This window comes from Theobroma cacao, chromosome 5 (genome assembly GCF_053813885.1).
Source record: "Theobroma cacao isolate CCN51 chromosome 5, ASM5381388v1, whole genome shotgun sequence".
NCBI classification, from domain to species: domain Eukaryota; kingdom Viridiplantae; phylum Streptophyta; class Magnoliopsida; order Malvales; family Malvaceae; genus Theobroma; species Theobroma cacao.
In genome coordinates, this window is record NC_142643.1 from 9,511,295 (window position 1) to 9,527,013 (window position 15,719).

Here is a 15,719-nt window from a genome sequence, read left to right on the forward strand (position 1 = left end):
CCTGGAGGAGGAGATTATAGGAATGAGAAGGGCAACTTCATCTTGGAGACTAGAGATTGTTGAGTCAGGCTACTCGTCTTGGGGGTTCTCAGGGGGAAACGTTTTCTGAGGTGCATTTACTACAGTGATAGGACAGCTTTAAATAAGGAAAAGTACCGTTTGCTTTGACAAAGGAGTGGACAAATTTTCCGAAGGCGAAATTCTGATTTTGAAAATGTAAAATTCAAACCATGTGTTGTTTCTTATTAACATTATACACCACTCATTTTTGTAACCACTTGGCATTGAGTTGGTGGGTTGCCTTCCAAAAAAATTCAACCCAAAAAGATGAGAAATTAAAGAATAATTAATAACTTCTTCGAAGTTCTAACAATTCAATTTCCTCTTTATTATTTCTCTTTGGTGGGGCTTATATATGAACATTTCTTGAACTCATAACAACTCTATTAAAATAATTAGACAAACTCTATTTAATTAAATTTATTATATAACACTATTATTTAATTAAAAATTAAACTTATACTATAATACTGTTATTTATTTTTTAAAATTTATCTAACTAGTTTGTCTTATATATGATCATTTGTCTATAAATATGAAGGAATTCAATGTAAAATATAAGATCAGTTCTAAAAAACAAAAAATTTTTTTTATAATTTTAAACATTGCACCCGAACATTTATCTCATTGGTTTGTGATCCTAAAGAGCAGGTTCAAATTCCCCTCCCCTAATTATAAAAAAAAAATCTTAAATATGTCTTATGAATTATACTAATAGATAAAATATCAGAGCCACCGTTAAAACCAGGAGTACCGTATTTGGCCAATGCATATCTTTTATCTGTTATAATTCATTTGCATGGGATTATTCTCCAGAGATACTAAAATCTTACCATGAGAAAATAAAAGAAGTATTAAAAAAATATAATGAAGGGATCCAGACTCTCACAAGTAGTCCCAAGATCCATGGGATTATGAAAAGTAACAAGAAGAACAAAAAATGACTTCCTATTCATACAGTCGCCTGCAGCAAAACAAAAAATCTGTAGGAAACAAAAAGATTATCAATAAGATTAAAATTTACTTTATATATATATTTAAGATTTTTTAATATATAATTTAGATTTAAAATTTTATATTATATAAGGTTTTATCTTCTTCTAACAAACTTAAAAAAGCAAAAGAAAAAAAAAGGTGAGTGGATGGTGGATCCAGATTTGTCTGTAATTAACAATAGAGTTAAAGTAGTAACAGTTTTTTAATTTTTTTATTATTATATATATATAACTTAAAATACATAAATCACATTCTTAATCACCTTTAATGTAAAACTTTAAATTCATCACTATCTCTAACATATAACGAGTCTTAAGTCGTGGCAAAGACAAAACACTGCCCAAACACGGCTGGGAAAACAACATGGGTAAGTTATTGAGTTGAGAAAATGATATGCTTTGGTTTTAGCGTTGAGTTGGCTGGCGGCTGGCCCCGACGTGTAACGCAACCACTTACGTGTGTGATTTGCGGGTGCGCATTTCTCTTTCTTTAGTTTTTTGTTTATGTGGAGAAATTTTTTTTAAAATAATAAAGTAGTGTTTAGATAAAGATAAGGGTAGCCACTAGCCAAGGAGATCACTTCTGTGGCCCGGCGGGACATTGCATGAAACATGTATGCCTCATTCTTATTCAAAAGTTTTTCCAAGCTGTGTGCTAAACTTACTGTTTACGTCAGAGAAAAAAATAAAACTATGTTTATCACTGATTTTGATTGCTTGCGTGGTTATGTAGTTGATAGAGTTTTGTTTTTTTTTAAAAAACTTAGACTATTATTTAAATAAGAACAAGTACGAATTGTTCTAGATATTGAAACAGACTCAAATTCACTTTTTTAAAAAAAAAAAAAAACCAGAAATATTGATTTCATTACAAAAAAACTACCTTAGGACAGTAACAAAGCATAACAACACATGAGAAACAGAGACCCCTTCCTGCTAGCATAAGGTAACCCAAGCTGAAAAGCACAAGAAGGGAAAACCCTACCTCAGCCGAGTAATAACAAAGTTAATTCATCCTAATTCTCAAGGAAAAAAATATTAAAAGTTAAAAGAGGTTTGCTTTTCATACATCTCTTTTGTACATAAGAAACTTATAATATATTGTGTCAAAAAAAAAGAAATTAAATAATAGTCTAATCATGTAACATTTACATTCTAATCATAAAGTTTTTTGTTTTTATAATATATATATATATATACGTTTTTTTTTAAAGCATACGAAATTTATTATATTTAATAACTGTACAAATACCAAAAAGACCAACCAATTTACTGCCTGTACAAAATATAGGGGTCAACATGACCATCCTTTCTAGCACCCAATGTTCTCTGCCTCCCCTGAACAAAATTGTCAGAAAAAGAGAGATGGCATATTCTATACATTCCTCACACGTCACCCATAAATAAAAATTTCCCAAGAGAAACAACAGTATTATCAATGGTACAAAAATATATCAGTAGGCTCGCTATTAGTGAGCATTCAATAAATATAGATACACAGTATATGTTTAAGCATATCTAAACTATATGGTCTAAGGACATTAAATAAATGATAAACTTAAATAATCGTTTACTTCTTCCTTGCAAACGTAGTTGATCTAGTAATTGTGCTTACCTATTCCAAAAGTCTTAATATGCCAATAATAGATACCATTACGATTACTTTTCGGGAGAATTGCACAAATGACCAAAATGAATCACATAACTTTTACCCCAATGTAGAATGGCAAAATCTAAGACACATTCCAATTCCTGAAGGATGGAGGGGAGAAAGGAAAAACATTATCTCATCATTACCCTTAAATTTGGTATACAGGGTAGCTAGGGTTATTATGTTGAAATATCCCTTTTCCTTAGACGAGGTTTTCTAATTATTATTTTTTTGCCCATTTTATAATCAGATGCTTCTGACCTCCCATTAGATTAAGTTAATGAAGACAAAATGATATTGATCATCCTCATCAGTCACACAGCCAAGAAAACCCAAATAAATGATAAATCTATCCTAGAAAATAAAATAAAAACAAAAGGTAGGAATCTTCTTTAGTTATTGTTTTTGTCCAGAGAGAACTTGGCCGGTCAAAAGAGGTGGACAACCAAGAGAGTAAAAACCAAGGAGTGTTGTAGCATGGGCTGACGCAGCCAAGTGCGGCGTCCCCATTTGAATTTGTCGGCAGTTGATGACGTTTTGAGTTAAAAAAAAAGCACGAGGTAGAGCGAGAAACTCCGATAAGATCGACCACGTGTTCTAGACAGAGAAAGTCAAAAGGGTGGTAATTATGCTAGTTGTATTTGCAATTGAAGCATATGCCAAAATTATATAAAACTCTGAGCCATTCAGCACCTGGCAAAGTATTAGTTGTACTAGTAGTCGTTATAGTTGTCATCCTTGAGCCTTTCAAATACCTTGGAAAAGTCTTAAGCGCTTTGCAAACCCATTTCCGTGTTTTTGACTTTCTCAGGTTTTGAAAAACCTCTCTCAAACCAACCCCCCCCCCCCCCCCCCCCCAAATACCATGTATATATATAATCTAACCCCTTTGAGTCATCCTCCAATTCGTCTTCAAAGTTCATACCAACAAGATCTTCAACAGCTCCAATTCAACCTCCTTCAATCCGATTCTCAGCTCTTGTTTTATACAAACTTTTGCTTTTTCTTGTCCGGGTTTTTCTTGAAATCTTGGTTTCAAGCTTCTTGTGTGGTTTCAGAATGGATGAAATTGATGTTCCTCCATTTTTTATCTGCCCCATTTCTCTTGAGATTATGAAGGATCCTGTTACGGTTTCAACCGGGATTACATACGACAGGGAGAGCATCGAGAAATGGTTGTTTTCAGGGAAGAACACCACATGTCCGGTTACAAAGCAAGTTATTACAGACTGCGACCTCACCCCAAATCATACCCTGAGGAGATTGATTCAATCTTGGTGCATGTTAAATGCTTCCCATGGAATCGAAAGAATCCCAACGCCAAAGCCACCCATCAGCAAAGCTCAGATAACCAAGCTCCTCAATGATGCCACGTCACCACATCAACAGATAAGTTGTCTTAGGAGGCTACAATCGATAGCTTCTGAGAATACTACAAACAAAAGATGCATGGAAAGTTCAGGCGCAGTTGAGTTCTTGGCTTCAATTGTAAGCAATTACGATTTTACTGCAGCTGAAGAATCATTTGATAACGAGTTTGAGTCAACAAGACCAACTGATGAGGCTTTAAGCATTCTCTACAATCTCCAACTCTCAGAAGCTGCTCTCAAGAATCTCATGCGCAAAAATGGTGATTTCATAGTCTCCTTAACGAGAGTAATGCAACGTGGAAGCTACGAGTCTCGGGCTTATGCAATATTGTTGTTGAAGTCCATGCTGGAGATAGCTGATCCGATGCAACTCATCAGCTTGAGACCTGAATTGTTCGTCGAATTGATTCAAGTTTTGCGCGATCAAATTTCTCAGCAAGCCTCAAAAGCTACTCTACAGTTGCTGGTCAGCATTAGCCCATGGGGAAGAAACAAGATTAAGGCAGCAGAAGCCGGCGCGGTATCTGTCTTGATTGACTTGCTTCTTGATTCATCAGAGAGAAGGGCTTGTGAGATGATATTAACAGTGCTGGATGCACTATGTGGATGTGCCGAAGGACGAGCCGAGCTGCTAAGGCATGGAGCAGGGCTTGCAATTGTTTCAAAGAAAATACTTAGGGTTTCCCAGGTTGCAAGTGAAAGGGCAGTGAGAATTCTGCTGTCTATTTCCAAGTTCTGTGCCACTTCCAATGTGCTTCACGAGATGCTGCAATTAGGTGTTGTGGCTAAATTGTGCTTGGTGCTTCAAGTGGATTGTGGATACAAGACTAAAGAGAGGGCCAGAGAGGTGCTTAAGTTGCATGCTAAAGCATGGAAGAATTCTCCTTGCATACCAATCAATCTGCTCTCTTCCTATCCAGCTTGAGAAGGAGAAAACTATAGATCAGAAAGACTCAAAGGATTTTCCATTTTTTCTTCTTTCTTTTACAATATAATTATGTACATAATTGTTCATTGAGAAAATTAAATATCAAAAGCAGCATGCACGGGCAAAAAAACTAGTGCCTGCACAAAATTGCATAATTTTTGGCAAAAGAATTTTGTTCTATGTTTGGAAAATTGATTGGATACTCACTTCACAACTTATTGACAAGTTGTTAATTAACTCAATTTGGCATCAATTCATCATTTGCCTAGCTCGTTTAATTGCTTGTTGAAGGAATATTTTTTTTTAATTTTGAGATTAAAGAGTTAATCTTTGTATAACACAGTAAATTAAATTGAGAAGATTTTAATTTGTTAAGATTTTGCTGATTGAGCACTGCTTTGAATAATATATTTGATAAATGATTGATCTGCCTTAAAGCCACATGCATATTTATTATTATTATTATTTTTGTTAATTTTTCTTTTATACCTCTCCACAATCGGTTGCTATTGACCTGATCTAATTCGGTAATATTCCCTGTTTAGATGGTTAATTAAAGAAAGAAAGAAACGAAGGCAAATTAAGATGAAAGGACAAGCTTTATTGAACCATATTTGGATTGTATTGACTAGGAGAATTGTTTTGTCACAGTTCTTATTGGGGATCCTTTTGGGGTTGCTGCTAAATGTGTATTCTTGGCCAGTGTAATGTTTGGTGTTCCCCGTGCTTATATGGCAGTGCCAATGCCATGTAACTATAATGTCATACCAAGTCTACCATTAGTGGTTTTTGATAGTAGATTCGAAGTGGCATTTATGTTTTCATTGTTAATAATCAATCGAATTATGTTTTTCAAAAGAGAAAGGAATCAAGGATAACAAGAGCAAAGGAGAGTAGATGATTATTATTAAGACTTATTTTGCTTTTTCCCACCAAATTTGTTAGAACAAGGATAAAAATAGAAAACTTTTAATCAAGCCTTGCGTGCCTTAATATATTTGTTAATTTTCCATCATTAGTTAACCAAACATGCTTTCTATTTCTTTTTCTTGTTTTGTACACAACGATATGCTTTCTCTTGTAAATATCCATACATTAATATGTGGATATGGTTATGCCGTTTATTTGATTTTTCTCCCATGCGTTAGCTCAATATATATCCTTTACATTCCCATGTGAATACTTTCCAAATTCGATAGAGCCTTGGAAAACATTTCTAACAAATTGGTGACAACGGTCTCCGGCGGAGAAATTAAGCATCTTCCAGAGACAAATGCAGGCCCTAAAGGTTTTGAGAAATTGAGTTCACATATTACTTTTCCTCGGGTGCACAAAAGTTGGGTGCAAGCCAGCGTTGAAATGAAACAGGTGCAGGTGGGCCGGTGGTGGCGTCGGCGGAGGTCAGCGTTCACTCTTTTAATATTACGGACGTCAACCATGGTTCATGCATCAGTTAAACGACATGGAGCTGGGGCTGGGGTCCAGAGACCGAGTCCAGCCTAATCAAAATGGAAAAAGAAGAGGCAGCGTCCTTTCACTTTCATGCATGCAATTTCAATTAAGCCAGCAATCTTTTACCTTTTCTAGCTCTACCACCGACGAGTTCTATAACACAAGGGGAAATTACACTGATTGATTTTACTTGCACTATATGTTATCATGACAAACATTTTGCATTTGATTTCTTTCTTAATTTCTCATAGAAATTAATAATAGTGCTTACCTAATTCGTTTCAGATGCATGCATGCATGCATTTTCTATATTTAATTGCACAGCATACTCTTCAATTTTCTTTCATTTGATCACGTATGTAAATTTCAAATTACACATTCTGCTTTTGCTTTCAATTTTCTTTTATGTTCTTGTGGCAAGTTGTGTGACGAGTCAGAAACCGCTGGTTTTGAGTTTACCAACCTATTTTAGCAATGAAATCAAGCTTCCATTAGCTCACACCCCAAATTAAATTATAGATGAAAATGTCCAATTTGCTTTACTGTTTCTTTTTCTTTTTGGTTTTCATCTTCTTTTTGGTTTTCTATTGGCAGCATTCAAATCCCCTTTCCCCAAGTTAAAAAGAAATGAAGACAAAAAATTAAGTAACAAAAATAATAATGAACGAAGCCTAATCTTTAAATTACATTTATTGATTGACATCCTAGAAAAAAATATTAATGTATAGTTAATTAAAAAGAGTCAAGGCTTCCCTAATTAGCATAGCTTCCCTAACTCCTATATGATCATACCTGGTAAGAGGTGGCCGCACCTAGCTCCCTCGAATTATTTTCAACCACTAAAGAAAATAATAATAATGTTGAACAGCTAGAACATAAATGGTGTCAAATATTGAACAGGACGAGAAGTAATTACTTAACTTAATTTCCATGCATGCATTGCAAAATTTCTTATCTAAAAAATCACTAACATTAATCATATCCTTGAGCCATTTTAGTTCATGAGAAATTAAATTATAAAAGTTCAAATGGAATAACATCATACATCCATATATGCAGCTAATTAATATATTAAGACTAGAATTAGCCATACGCTTTGTACTAGTATCTCTTAATTTATGGTTAAACTTGGTCATGAAATTGCCAACGACTCATTTATTATTTTCTGAACCAAAATAAGAAAAATCTGACGGTAACAAGCACCTTGTGGTCAAACTAAATGCCCAGCTAACACTGCCGCTAGCAAGACACAACTTGCACATGGTAAGGCTACGGCTACGACACACCAAGAATTAGCAGACCCTCAGCTCACCGTCGGACGACTTTTCTGATTCATGAAACATCCACAATCGACCACGTCTCATCTCTAACTATGACATCATTAGATTAATTGTACCCTACTCCAACGATGAATTATGCAGCGTCCTTTGATGATTTATTAACTACTATTATATTTTATTACTACACACATACATAAACTAAAGAAACCTTACATGTTATACACCATTTTAGTATCATTTTGTTTTGTTCAAAGATAGATTTAATCAAAGTTGTGGACTCTTTATTCTGTGAATATTGTCAACACTAATATGATTGCGATTTGGGAGAGGTAGTTTTCGTTATTCTTGGATCTTGGGTGCTTCTAGGATCATGTGAAGCTAGCTACCACCATTGGTTTTGTCAATCCCAATGGACTGTGCAAGGGAAGTTTGAAACTTTAGATTTCTGTCACCAACAAATGAGCTTTTGAATTATTGATAGAATGAGATAGCTAAGAGAAGTTTGAATTTGATTCCTGCTATTGAATTTTTCAAATTTGGAGATGGTCTAGAGAGCCCCAACTGCATGATAAAAAACGAAAACACTGTGTTGTTGATATTAATATGTGGAGCGCAGCCCCCCGTTCCAGCCTTCATCATCTACAGGATGAACAGGACCCTGGTCAAAGCTCCCTCGCTTGCCCATTATTCCTTGCTAGCGTTTACTTAACAAGGAATTTATTTGTAATTTTTTTATGTTTGAATTGCAATTATCGGCATGTTATGAAGGAGGCGTTACCTCTAAATAATCCAATAGGCTGCCAGTATTTGTATTTCATTTCTTAAACAACAAGGATTAATTTACATACACGCACATCATAGAAAAGGATGCTGTGTGTATATATATAATGCTTGTACCTAAAATGTTATCTATTGGCTTCCTACTTTCCTCATAGATAAAAGAAAAACATATTTTATTCATGTTGTGATAAGTTACCCTTAACAAACATACTTTTCATGGTAAACATTTTTGCACTTTCAAAATGATCTAAGTTTGAAATATTAACCAATGATGTTATTTTCTTAAACAACGAACTCTGCGTTAATTTAAGGAACCACAGATTTTGCTCTGAGCCTAATTCTTGAAATTATGAATTGTAGTATCTATTTGTAAGTAAAACATAAGGTCCTTCAACTTCACTAATTTGCTGTTAATTATTTTAAATTCTTTGAACTTATACTTTGTTCATATACTGATATTATTTCATCTCAATTCTTTCGATTCTATACATTCTTATAAGGAGAAAAACAGACAAAACTGGAGAACAAAAAAAAATTAAAAACATTGATAGCAAAGGCTAGTGAATCCTGAAGAAAGCATCATCACCAGACAAATCAAATAGACTCCAATTACCAAACAATAGATTTGGATCGTGAACTTCAGGTCCTAGAACTGGCTCTTGTGTTGCTTGCAAGGTTTGACTCATCGAGGAATTAGAATTCGTCCACGGTGTTTCTTGAGAGGATAAATCATCCCCCGGCAACGGTGGCAATGCATAGTTACTTGTTTCTTGACATGTACATTGTTGAACTCTATCTTGATGCTTGTGAACTGATTCAAATCCAGAATAGTATGCCCGATCATTGTTGCTCAAATGATTTTCTGTGGACAAGTCAGAGCGAGTGAAGCATCCAATTAGACCATTTTCTTCTGTTTGCTGAATACTTGAATCCATGTTTGTGTTGGATAAGCTTGAAAACTCTAGAGATGGATCAAATTCACTAGGCAACTGATCTGACACTTCAAAACCAGACTTGTTTTCTGCGTGTTGGTTCAAGAAGTTTGCATAAACGAGTGCCAGATCAATTTGAGAACCATCAGACTTCGCCGAGGAGCTATTAGACTCAGCAGAGGCATTCACTTTGTTACCATAGGAATGCCCAATTGACTCAGGTGGAAGTACCCCACATGACAATCCCTTAGAGGGCACACCATCAGTTGGTAGCCTTAAGGACTTACCTCTTCTGTTTTTCCGACAGCCACCTCCAACTGGCACGTTCCTAAGTGATCCTCCTTTAGTCCAATATCTTCTACAGCCTTTGCAGAAGTACCTTGGTTGAGTTAAGCTGTAATTGTTGTAATAGCAGAACTTGGTATTTGAAGAACCGCACCGTGGACAATTTGGTGAAATCTCCACACTAGGCTTCCATCCTCTCTCCATAACCATTTGCCTTGAAATGCATACCCTTCATCAAGAAAGCTAGCGCGCACTTAGACACACTCTCTCTCTCTGGGGGAGTTGGAGAGAGAGAGGTTCAATTGAAGAAAAGCAAACAATGTCAAGAGAGTTATAAGGGGAAATGGAAATGTGTGAGCAATCAAGCACATGAATGGATTGGTTGAGTTGGTTTGAGGGCACATGAATGCTTATGGGGCCTTGGAAACGTGAGTGCAGCCATGCACATGAGAGTGTGTTAGGCAAGTTGGGGTTCCGGTACCGTTAAGGATGACGAGTGGTGTGTGATAGTCCCATAGGCTAATACAGTGTGTCGGTGTTTGTCACACGTGGCACGATGCCATAGATGGGAATGAAGGGGGTAAAGGAAGCAAATGCCTCGAGAGGCACAATCAAGTTTCTTTCAGCGGCAGACAACCTAGATATGAAAAATAAATAAGCTCGTTAATGACACCCTCACTTAACCCAAATGCAGAGATGTTAATGTCCTCCTTTCAGGTAAAACCCCCCCTAGCAGGGGATTCACAGATTGAACAGATTACATAAAACAGATGCACACGTGCAATGCACGTGGCTAGTGTGTTTCCTAACAAAGGAATGTCTTTGGCCGGTAGAATGATGACTTTAACAGAGGATCTCTGGGATCATGCGCTTCTTGGATCATGTAGCTTTTACAGGTTTCATGTATACGCATTTTATCACAATGCTGAAGAAATTGAAGACACATATCTGAAAACACTATCTCTAAGCAGTTCCTAATTTGATGCATATCTATATATATAGACTAGAGCACTGATCAACATGGACCCTTAATGAGGATCTAATCAATTATGTTATGCCATCTTTGGCAAATGCTAGTATATAATCTCCAGCTACTTCATTTCTCTTTGTAAAAGGGTTATAGATTTATGACATTAATTAAGGAGATTCAGAAGGATCTCAAACTGATATACTAAAGCAGGGGACATGAAAGAGTAAATACATTGGTTTTTTTTTTTTTTTTTTTGAAAAGGAGTAAATACATTAGTTACAGCATCTCAATTACACATCTCAAAGTGGTCTTCAGCCAATACTTTACTGCTGGTATTGTTATGCACATAGCTAACAATCAGCTTGAACTCAGAATCACAAATGTAAGACAAACCTTGGTACACCACTCTCACTGACTAAATCCTTCTTCAATCACCTCTGCGAGAAGCATTCCGTTTTCGTGCCTTCCATTGATGGATGCCATCAACCATGGTGACAAACCAATTTGGTTTACCTTTTCGAAAAGTAATATAGAACACCGCCACTCCAAATACCATTCCACATCCATACCCCGTCAACAACGCTTCCCAACTAAATCCATTTCCAGAGTTCAAGCCATCTCCATCCATTCCAATTTCATTTTCACCCTGCCAGTTTGATGGTGGTGGTGGTGGAAGTTGATCGTCCAAGTCGAACAATGGAATGTGCAACAGTGGATTTCCCAGGAAGGACTCTTTCCCGAATGTTCCTAATTGCCCTCTTTCTGGAATTCTGCCAGTAAGGAGTGGGTTGAATGAAATGTTAAAATTGCTCAGCTCAGTCAGGTTATTAAGCTGCATGGGCACTGTGCCCGAAAAATTGTTGCGTGACAAATCAAGACTCCTTAAGCATTTCATATTCCCAACTTCTATAGGAATTTGGCCTGAAAATCTGTTCCCGGAGATGTTTAGGACTATAACTGGCAGATTTCCAATCTCTGTAGGCAGTTTCCCATAGAATTCATTGGAACCTAATTGTAACACACTAAAATTCTTCATCTTACCAATATCTTGAGGGACCTCACCTGTTAGTTGATTCCCGCTAAGTTGAATATATCCTGAGATTTGATATCTCCTCACTGATGAACCCATAGCACATACTGGGAAAAAGCCATATCCTTTCAGAAGCTGATTCCACATCCTTCTACAAATTTTCCTAGTAGGAATGGTGTATATAGAACCAAAAGGTGTATATCCGTCTACACTAAGCAACCTCTGTGTCATCAAGCACTCACTCGGACCAGCAATCATGTGGTCACTCTGCCGATTTGATTCAAATATTGGACTAGCATTTCTTCCGATGTTTGTTAACTCATGAGGAACTGCCCCGGAAAGTTGGTTGTTAGCAAGGTTTACCCAAAATAAGCTACCACAGTTTCCAATATCACGCGGTATTTCACCAGTGAGTGAGTTGTTTGCAAGCATTAACCATAAGAGAGAGCTCAAGTTTCCGAGGGCAGGCGGAATTGATCCAATGAGCCCATTGTTGGAGAGATCAAGGGCTTGTAGCTGTGATAAGTTTCCATACTCCGGTGGTATGGTACCATTAAATTGATTGTAGGCCAAGATCAAGAACTTTAAACTTAGCATTTGAGAGATTTCAACAGGCAAGTAGCTGGAGAAATTGTTGTAGCTCAAGTCTAACCGAATGATGTTGGGTAGCCTGTGAATGCCAGAAGAAACTATACCACCTGTATATAAATTCCCCTGAAGTACAAGATATTTCAATTGCGTAAATCTGCCAAAAATATCCTGTATTTCCCCACCAAAATTGTTCCTGCTCAAATCTAAAAACGCCAAGTTCTTCAGATTCAAAAGGGTTTCTGGAATCACTCTAGAAAAACTGTTGCCACCCAATAACAAGCCTTCCAGGGTCAAAATCGATCCTATCTGTAAGGGAATTGGCCCTATAAAATTGTTTCCCCAGAGATTTAGGACAACCAAATTGTTGCAATTCGAAATCTGCATAGGAACTTCACCTTGGATATTGTTTTCAGATAAGTCCAAAGCTACAAGACTACAATTCTCCTCAAAACTAGATGCAGAAATTGGCCCGGTGATATAGTTTTCAGAAACTGAGAACTCTGCAAGCCTTGAAAACCCAGTCCAGAGGTAACCAGTAAAATGATTGGCGCTCAAGTCCAGATACTGCAGATTCTTGCACCCATCAAAGCAGTTATCAATTCTACCCGTGAAATTGTTTATTGAAAGGTTTGCAACAACTAGATTGTTGCAAATTGCTGGGAAACTAAGCCGCAGGTCCCCAAGAAACCGATTTGTGGACAAATCAAGTTTCTCTAAACTGGTCAACCCAGCCAAGTTCAACTCACCTGCTAAGACGTTATGTGATAGGTTGAGGTATACAAGGTTGTGGCATCTACTCAAGTCATCAGGGATTTTTCCCTGTAGCGTGTTCTTTGAGAGATCAAGGTATCGAAGCTGGTTTAAGGCTGAGAAACTCTGGAACATTTCCCCAGAGATTCGGTTGTCAGAGAGGTCTATACCAGTTACTCTTGCCCCGTCCAGAGAGCATGAGATTCCGTACCAGTCACATGGATTCGAGCTCGTTTGGTTCCATTTCTCGTACCCTCCTCTGTTTATGGGATTTCGTTCTTCCAGAAAAGATTTCAGATTTAGCAGGATTTCTTTGTCTGTGTCAAGAGAATGTTCAGACATAGCAGTACCTGCTGCAATTCCATAGAACAATAATGTCAGCTCTGAGGTTTCATATAAAAGATGACTCTCAAATCCACTGGAACTAAAAATGGGTACCCACACTCCGGAATTTAGTTAACAGAATCTTCTGAAAGCAATTCGAAGTTTCATTAAATGAGGACATTAGAAAGTTGAATTCATGCAATTTTTTATTCGAGGAATCAAATCCTTGGAGTTGTTATGTTTTCTTTAGCACGAGGGTAACTATATTTTAAGGCAATGCGTCATAATTGCATACGTTGCTAAGGAATTAGATCAATCCCACGTCCTTGGATTTCATTATATACAACAAATAGTACCAAATAAGGTTCTCCAACAAGTCAAATCTTTTACGACGAAACAATATACGGCAGAGAGAAGCATCTACTGCCTGCATCATACATTTCCGGGAGGCAAAAAGAGACCCAACTGATACCCAAAGATTAAAATTTCGACTTTCGCAGATTTACTCTCGTCATTAGCGTCAAAAAGACAGGCTTAATTATGAATGCCACCAATCTTAGCTTTGCTAAAGCAGATCTGCCTTGAATCCTACAAAGCCATGTGTGTCTATCTTACCTTTGCTTGAAATGAGTACATCCATTACCACCATCATCTTCAAAAACAAAAACCGTGAATAGCTTGACCCTTCTCCTCTTCGCTCCATTGAAACTTAGAAGGCCCGTAGCCAATTTAACATGTGAATACCATCATCCACAAACTATAATATTTCTATGATTTGACTGCATATCTTTAATAAAATCCTTTTTTTTTTCTTATCAACTTAAGTAAAATTGTTGTAACTCTATATTTCTATGCCGTGCTTGCTAATTTTTTTTTTCTTTTATTGGTTTGATTGACTAGATCAATCACACTAGTGTCCTCCTCATAACAATAAGCATTAAAAAAAACATTTCCAAAAAGCAAGAGTCAGCAGCAAGAAATGATATACCCAAAAAACAAAATATGTTGAGTTGATGATACGCTTATTGCAGAGAAAAGTAGCATACATATATATGAATACGAGTAATAAACACAAAGGAAGTGTAGGAAAAGAGAAATGAGATATGGATTTTTAGTTTTTTACCCATCATTAGAAGCAATAGTATATGAACAACTCTGAAACGCTGTGCTTCATTCTTGTGATCTTCTAACATGATTTTGTTTCTCTTCAAACAGAGCAATCCGTTCACTCGAGCATGAAACTGAGAAAGAAATGGTCCTGCTAGAATCATAAATAGTATAAGAAAAGTCAGTTCCACGCGTTGAAATGTCACTGTGTAGTGTTCAACCGGACCAGCCGGTTGTAGAGGACCATATTCATTAAGCACTGAGATACATCTTAACTAGGAATGAGTAGAAGTGAGTTAAAATTCCATTTAATCAATAAAAGTCTGTTAATTCTATTCGATTAAAATAATTAATTCAGTTAAAAGAAATTAAAATCGATTAACTGAATTAATCAACATTATATTTACTATATTTATAAGCTAAGTCTTATATGTATTTCATCCATACAGGTTTTCTGCTTTCACATATAAATAAAAGGTTCAAATTGTATCAAACAAATAACATATAGCACATAATGCTATTAATATATTTTTTTTTGGTTGATCTCAAATTTTATCTTTTTTTTTATGTATATAAATATATAATTCATATTTTTATAAATTTTTATTAAAATATTAATATCAGTATATCATTGATATGATCAAATAAAACACTTCTAATTAAAAAATTAAACATAATGCAAAACTAATATTCATAAAATTATTTTAATCACTTTTTATAAAAATTTATTTAGTTATTAAATATGTGATTGTCATTTCATTTATTTATTCAAAAATGTGAAAAAAAAAAGTTTTTTTATTTCAACAAAACACTCACAAAAATTACATAATATTTAGTGAAATCTAAAGGAGTAAACTAATTAAGAAACATATATTCACTTCTTATTATCTCTCGGTCTTTTAAACTAAGTTTACTACATTAGATAATTTTAATCTTATGTTGAGAATTATGATTTTAAATCAGTACATCAAATAAGATTTATAATTAGATAACTTCTATAAAAATTATATATCCTGTATTTAAAATAATATCAACCTTTTGTTTAATTTAGATATTGAAAATTAATGTGCACACGAGGCATTCTACAATATTATGCTTCCAATATTGTTTTGTTATTTTTTATTATTTGAGCAATTGCTTAGCTTTTCTTCATCAACATTATCTTCTTATATTCCTACCTTTTTCTCTTTCTCTTTTCATATGTATATGCCATT

At 35.6% G+C, this 15,719-nt stretch overlaps 3 protein-coding genes across 3 annotated transcripts; 1 reads left to right on the top strand and 2 right to left on the bottom strand.

Moving 5' to 3' along the window:
- Positions 1-3,610: 3,610 nt before the first annotated feature.
- Positions 3,611-5,159, top strand: LOC18598414 (E3 ubiquitin-protein ligase PUB23-like). The gene has a single exon (XM_007027928.3). The coding sequence runs from the start codon at positions 3,766-3,768 to the stop codon at positions 4,999-5,001; it is 1,236 nt and encodes a 411-aa protein (XP_007027990.2). The 5' UTR covers positions 3,611-3,765; the 3' UTR covers positions 5,002-5,159.
- Positions 5,160-8,930: 3,771 nt separating this feature from the next.
- Positions 8,931-10,406, bottom strand: LOC18598415 (Dof-type zinc finger DNA-binding family protein). Its single transcript, XM_088806721.1, has one exon. It carries the CDS (start codon positions 9,941-9,943, stop codon positions 9,074-9,076), a length of 870 nt encoding a protein of 289 aa, XP_088662847.1. The 5' UTR covers positions 9,944-10,406; the 3' UTR covers positions 8,931-9,073.
- Positions 10,407-10,810: 404 nt separating this feature from the next.
- Positions 10,811-14,621, bottom strand: LOC18598416 (putative LRR receptor-like serine/threonine-protein kinase At1g74360). Its single transcript, XM_018120856.2, has 2 exons — positions 14,522-14,621; positions 10,811-13,427 (listed from the first exon to the last, which is right to left on the bottom strand). Exons 1-2 carry the CDS (start codon positions 14,589-14,591, stop codon positions 11,131-11,133), a joined length of 2,367 nt encoding a protein of 788 aa, XP_017976345.2. The 5' UTR covers positions 14,592-14,621; the 3' UTR covers positions 10,811-11,130.
- Positions 14,622-15,719: the final 1,098 nt, after the last annotated feature.

Coding starts and splice junctions, on each gene's coding strand:
- LOC18598416 (XM_018120856.2), bottom strand. CDS start 14,591: ATGTTAGAAGATCACAAGAATGAAGCACAGCGTTTCAGAGTTGTTCAT. Junction 13,428..14,521: donor ACTATTGCTTCTAATGATGG/GTAAAAAACTAA, acceptor ATGGAATTGCAG/CAGGTACTGCTATGTCTGAA.
- LOC18598415 (XM_088806721.1), bottom strand. CDS start 9,943: ATGGTTATGGAGAGAGGATGGAAGCCTAGTGTGGAGATTTCACCAAAT.
- LOC18598414 (XM_007027928.3), top strand. CDS start 3,766: ATGGATGAAATTGATGTTCCTCCATTTTTTATCTGCCCCATTTCTCTT.